This window comes from Neopelma chrysocephalum, unplaced genomic scaffold, assembly GCF_003984885.1.
Source record: "Neopelma chrysocephalum unplaced genomic scaffold, ASM398488v2 Primary Assembly neopelma1_142, whole genome shotgun sequence".
Taxonomy (NCBI): Eukaryota; Metazoa; Chordata; class Aves; order Passeriformes; family Pipridae; genus Neopelma; species Neopelma chrysocephalum.
In genome coordinates this window covers 2844285-2850705 of record NW_020897804.1, presented here as the reverse complement: position 1 = coordinate 2850705, position 6421 = coordinate 2844285, and the positions used below count along the sequence as shown (strand labels likewise).

Sequence of the window (6421 nt, the reverse complement as noted above, 5' to 3'; positions counted from 1 at the left end):
TTCCGGCTGGGCGAGCCTCAGGACGGCATCACCGGGCATCCCGCGGCGCGGAGCCCCGGCGGCTCTGGCAGGTCCCCGCTGTCCCTCCCCGCGCACACACACACACACTCTCAGCCCAGCCCGGAAAGCAGGAAAAAAAAAATTACAAGGTTTCCCCCCTTTCCCCGAGCTCCTCGCTCCGTGACTCTCGAGTGGAAAAAAACGCTCCCGGGGCGAAGGGCGGCGGGGGGGGTGGTGTCGATAGAAAGCCAGTGAAGGGGCAGAGCCGCTCCGTGGGGAGGGCACCCCCAGGCAGCCCCCGCCCGCCCGGGGAGGGGGGATGAGGTAGAGGCCGGCGGCGGAGCGCCCGCCGGGCGCCGTGGCCGCGGAGGGCATGAGGCGGCGAGCGGCGGGGATGGGCTCCAGCACCAGAGCGCGGTGTTAGAGCCCCGGCAGCACCCGAGGTAAGTGCCCCCCGCGCCGACGCCCCCGCCCGGGTCACCCCGCGGGGTCCCGGGAGACACTAACGCACAGCTGGGAGCCGCCGAGGGCTGGGGGGGCAGCACCAGGTGGCATCGCGCCGGGTGTCCCCCCCCACCCCGTGCGTCCCTCCCGACCCCGATTCCCGGCTGCGAATATCCCGTTAGCGGCCGCCGCGGGGCTGAACCGCGTTGCGCCCCCGGGTCTGCCCCGGGGGAGCCCCCCCGTGCCCCGCTCCCCGTGCCCCGCTCCCCGACGCAAAAACGGGGAAGAGAAGGGCGAAGCGGCCGTGTTCGCTTTGCTGGATGCTGTACGCGGGTTGTTGTGTGTCCTGGGGGCACGGAGTGTTTAAACCGGGGAGTTTTACAAGGGTGAGGAATCCAGACAGTGTTTAGAGAGTGAGAGTTTTAGGAGGAGAACAGGGTGTAATTAATGTAAACCTGATCTACCCCGGGTGTGTGTATCACAGCGAAGGCATCTTCAAGAATCTGAGTAATTAAGCGTGGTTTTGCTTTGGGAAGCACCTCTGGAGCCCACGGAAACAAGTGGGGCTGGGGGGGGGGCGGGGGCGAAGAAGAGGAAAGGAGGAATCAGTGCTGTGCAGAGAAGTCTCGGAGTGGAGGAAGGCGCGTACCCAGAGTGGAGCTTGGCTGAGGGGCACTGGAGCAGCAACACAAAGTTTTCTGGGCTGCTGATGGGAGAGGTAACATTCCTCCTCTCCATTCCCCAAGTTCCTCCACAAATTGTTAACCTGAAATCTTATTTTATGGCTACTTGCTAGTGTTTTGTTTGCCTTCTAGACTGGTTCTGTACAAGATACGAAAGAATTATGCATTAACTGTAAACTTAGAGGAGCTTACTGACCTCAGTGGGTTCTTGATTTATATCAGGCTAGAGCAGAGAGGAGGGCAAAGTTTTACTCGCTGAGCACTAAGGAATGAATTACAAGTACGTTGCACTTTCATTTGCTGTTTCTGCTCTCAAGTCTTCGCAATAGGATTTAAAACTCTGCAAAGTTGAGGGTTGTTTGGGATTTCCCCCCTCAGTAATTATTCTGCTCTCCTTTTCCCTGCCTCCAGGTCTGAGAGGACAGTAGCCTGTACGATACGGTGGGATCTGGTTTTCAAAATGGAATTGCAGCTCGCGCTCCTTTTCGCAGGGATAATTGCATTTTCGGACTCGGCGAGAGGTAAGGAGACTGCGCTGGGTGCAAACACTTTGTGACTCACACCCTTCCCTCTGCTCCGCTGGGCTCCTGCTCCGCAAACCGTGCCCTCGGAGGGACCCTGTAGGGGAGTTGCTGTCGGCACAGGCTCATTACTTATCTGCTCAGGGGTTCCGGCTCGTGCCCACGTGTGGTGCCTCCTCACCTGTGTGGTTTTGGGGCCATCCTTTTGGATGGAGCAAGGTCACACCAGCTTTTGCTGAGGTCTCTGAGGCGCAGGTGAACTTTCAGGGGCTTTTGTTGTGCCTGTGTAAAAGTACACAGACAATTTTGAAGAAAAGCATCTGCATTCCTCTGTGGATCAGAAATACCTCTCCCCTCCTGTAATCCCTCCAGCCCCTGCCCCATGTATTCCCACTTACAAACTAAACAAACACATCCATTAACTTCCTTGGTGACAGACAAATGACAGTTCCCAAAAGCGAGAGCGTATTTTAACGCTGAGGCTCCAGCAGTTGATCAGATTTCAATAAACAGGTTTCCTTACCAGAGGCAAATTGAAATACATTGACCTGGGAGTGATGGGGGTAGGAAAAAAAGAAGTGTCTTTATGGGAAGGTGCTTTGAGCAAAGCTCTGGGGTCAGAGTGCAAGGAACAGTGGCTTTTCCTCCGCTCTCGCCTGTGTTGTACCTTGATGGGTGCTGTCCTCGGGAAGCCTGAATGGGAATTCATGCTTTCAGCTTCCCCACCTCTGGTCACAATGTAATGGGCTGCATTGTTCCAGAAAAATGGGAGTATGACTTTAGGATGCAGATTGCTCCAGCTGCAATTCCCAATAGTATCAGAGTTTCATGAACTGTTGTAAGACCTTTAAATCACCCAGTGTGATGAAGTTGTGAATTAAAAGGTTTAAACTTGTCCTTCACTTGGGCTGTAACTTGCCAAAAATAAACCTTGGGGTTGAGGGTGGGAAAGAAGAGGGGGAATGTTACTCTGAAAACCCAAGGTTTGGTTAGTGCACTGTGCTTTTTTTTTTCTTCTTCTTGGCATTGGCTCCCAAGCAAATATTTTATGGAGGCAAAAGCACTATAAAATTATTTGGCTGGAAGCTGGATGAAAAAGAAAACAGTACATAGGCTGTAAGTTCTGCAAGTCTGAGTTCCCGGCAAGGTTTACAATGGAGACTCAGTTTAAGTTGTAGGCGATGGGCAGCAGCGTATGAATTGAGATGACCTCATGGATGTATATTATTGCAATGGACCTGAGAAGTTGGTGGAGTTCCGGAAAAGATCTGAAGTGGGCAGGAGAAGACAAAAAGATTTTTGTCTCTGTTGTGAGCTGAGTATCGGCTGCTTTACTGGGTGACCCTGTTTAAATTTGGTTTGCACTTGTCTTGCTTGTACTTTTGTTGCCCCTGGAAAGTGAAGTGCTGTGGGCTGTTGTCGTGTGAAGAAGTGGCAGAAAATTAACCGTGGTAATTTCAGACCATCATAATTTTTCCTATGGGAAGGTCTTTTTAATAAAACTTTGATAGGATCATATTGGTAATTGGGTTATTTGAACCCTTTTCAGAGCTGGAAAAATCCATCCTGTAAGTGTATGGAGAGATGGTTCTGGTTGTTTAAAATTATCTAGAAATAGAGTTTAAAAACCAGGGCCAAACCCCTGAAAAATGTCATTCAGTCATGTGCTGATTTCAAGATTTACTGCTGTAAAAATATAGACAATATCCTGACATTTAAATCCTGCTTTGGACCTCCTTAAGGTTGAGAGCATTTTTGATATTGGAGGATGTAGATGGAAGATGAAATTTGTATATGAGCGGAGATGAGGCACTCTCCAGAACTTTCAAACGTTATTTTGTCCTGACAAATATGTCCAATTATTAGGCATTTACATTGGGATAATTTCAGGTTCTCTGAAAAATGTACCAGACTGTTAACATGCCTGGAGATTTTTTCTGAACATCTCATACAACGGGTTTGGCCACTGGAGATGTGTAAGTGTTACCTGTTTCAGTCACTCAGGTTTTATAGACAGTTCCTCAGCCAAATCTCAGCCTGAGGTCATGAGGCTCTTCTCTGGAGGAAGAAGGGCTCTTTGTTTTGGCCAAACAGCATTTAATATCTGTATCCTGATTGCAAATTAGACGTGTGTGGCCCAAAGTGTGCCAATACCTCCTGATCCAAGGCACTGGAAGTTAAATAGGTGCTTGCTGGCTTGTGATCAAGTGAGGGAAGCGGCTGAAGAGGCTCTCTGGGAAAGTGGTGGTCCTTCTTTTCTGCTCATATTAGGCAAAAGTAGGTTATGCTAGAGTTAGGATGTTAATTTGGAGCCGACTGATGTCGTGCCCTTGCGCGGGGAAGGGCTGTGCCATAGTGCATCTGCACAAGGGGGCAGAGTTAAGTTGCCCACGCACTCCGGCTTTGATATTTCCTGACAGTTGAATACTCAGCTGCAATCTTGCATTAAATGTTACGTTGTATTATTTTTAAATCTTTATTTAGGTGATGCCTTTTAAGGCAAAGGGCCCCACAGGGATGACTGATTGGGCTAACGCGGCAATTATTTTTTTCCACCTCCACTAGCAAAAGGAGGCGTTTTTCCAGGTTCAGATCTTTGCCTACTGGCTCTGTCCCTTCTTGAGACCCAAGGCGTCTCATCGCTGAGGTAGAAGACGCTGCAAAAAGGGGGATATCTTAGCAAACCAAGATAAGAAAGCTCTTAAGAAAGTGGCAATACCTTTGAAGTATCCAGGCAAAGCAGAGGACAGGTCTGATTTTAGATGTCCAAGTGCAGAACTGGCTGTGTTTGGAGGGATGAAGGATGAGCTAACTCTGTATAAGTTTGTATAAGTTAAGCTTTTGGGGTCGAAACTTAAAGAGTCTGGTTATGGGCTTGTCTACACCTGCAAATGCACTGGAATAACTCTTTCAAAAAACTTAATCTGGAATAACTTCCTCAGTGGCCAATCTTATTCCAGGCTAACGATCTCCTAGAGGGAGCCTGTACCAAAAAGTCTTCCTCAGGAAGAAAGAAAGCTACTTTGGTAGCTTTCTTTCCCTTGTGGATGAAGACTAGAACATCTGTGTGCACAAAACCCACTCTTTGAGAACAAAACCTGTGCTGTGGTTTTTTGGAGGGATTGTGCCTCCCGGCTGACAGCCAAGGTGTGAGGCAGCAGCTTCAGCCTGGTTTCCAACCACACAGGATAATGTTAGCTCTGAACCTGGGATAACAGCGCAGGTCCAGTGGCTCGTCCCTCGTGTCACTCCATTCCTGTTCTCTCCAAGCAGCCCCATACTGGGCATAAAAGTCCTCAGTGTCCAGCCCCAGCCCTCCTCTGCGGGGACGAATGCCATCTTGGGTCACTAACCTTTAGAGACTATGTCCTGCAGCAGTGTAGCTCCTGCCACTCCACACCTCCGGTCGGGCACAGGTAATATAATCTGATATTTTCCTGCTTATGTTATCTCAGTGACAGACAACGCAATATTTGTTCTGAATCTGTCAAGTTGCCATCATATTCACGTTGGTGACCGTATATGGTAACATTGGGATGTGTTTGGCTTGGTCCCGTGGCTTAAACAAGATTTTGTATGGTATGTTTGGAAGGTTTTGGTGAGAGCAGCAACCACCCTCCTGTTAGCGAGTAAACTGATATTCTGCTGGAAACTAATTAGTTTGGATGTTGATTTCATTTTCGGTGCATTGCGTAGGGAGGGGAAGAACGGGACCTTAATTGCTTTCTGTTCTGGCACTTCTCTGTGCGACCTTGGCTTGCAAACCTGCTTGGTGCCTGCTTTACGGGGAATTTGCTGATGGGGCCACCTCAAAATCCGATGGCTTCATGCAGAAATAATGTTATGTGCCATTTTTGTTTCTCTTAATGTTGAAGAAAAGGGAGTAGGTTGTTGGAAGTGTTTTTATTTCTTGGGAATTGAATTCTTCATTACGATGAACAGAATTCCCATTCTGTAACTTTGAGGTTTATAAGAGTGAATGGTAGTAAAATTAGGAAAGATAAATAATTATAATATGACAGACATGGTTGTTGGCTTCTGTTTTACTCCTTTATTCTTGTTGAGTGGTTGCTACCAGATAACGATTAGGTAATTTCTCGCTTGTGAAAGAGAAGCATGTTCAGATCTAACAGCCCAGTTCAGATTTTATGTAAGACACAGCACATCTTCTGGTGAATTTTGGGGCATTTTTTTGATCATTCTCTTGGGGAACTTGCTCATGAATAATCTGTCAGCATGACTTGTACCTAGAGTCAACATGACGATCTAAGAAAATCCTGGTTATTTTTTTAAATGCTGGTTCCTCCCTTCTTCTGAGGCTGTTGGCCGCTTTAAATTGTGGCTGAGTTTAAACTTAAAATGTAGTGTGCGTCATACTGGAAAATTAGGGTTGATTTTATTTGTTTTTAATTAGGAATATTAAAAAACTCAGCAAATTGCTCAAATACATTTAGATTTTCCTTAAAGTTTTTATAACTCTGTTTTCCAGAGTCCATATGTTTCTTTGACCTTCGCTAAAAGACGCAAGCAGCAAATTAAAGCGTGTCTTTTTTGGGTTGAACTTGTATACACAGCAAAGGCTGGACTCCAAAGCCTGACTCTTAGCCACAGAAGAAACTTTCATATGCTATGATATGGTTCTTGAGATATTATACAACAGTGGTTCTTCCAGGAAAAAAAAAGTCATTCAAAATAAAAAAAACCTAGAAATGACACTTGCTAGCAAGTAAGAACCCCTTTTTTCAAGATTTGGGACCATTGGTGCTAATCTAT

The 6421-nt window shown here is 47.4% G+C and overlaps 1 protein-coding gene across 3 annotated transcripts in view; it reads left to right on the top strand.

The window, feature by feature from the left end:
• Positions 1-317: 317 nt before the first annotated feature.
• Positions 318-6421, top strand: part of FGFRL1 (fibroblast growth factor receptor like 1) — a 171812-nt gene continuing 165708 nt past the window's right edge. The window contains exons 1-2 of one of the 3 annotated variants that reach the window (XM_027699882.1): positions 318-443; positions 1539-1648. In XM_027699882.1, coding sequence (XP_027555683.1) covers positions 1588-1648 — 61 coding nt within the window. In that variant the 5' untranslated portion in view covers positions 318-443; positions 1539-1587. Of the gene's footprint in view, positions 444-1052; positions 1163-1270; positions 1408-1538; positions 1649-6421 lie in introns of those variants that run through there. The other 2 variants (XM_027699881.1, XM_027699880.1) reach the window with 2 other exon arrangements.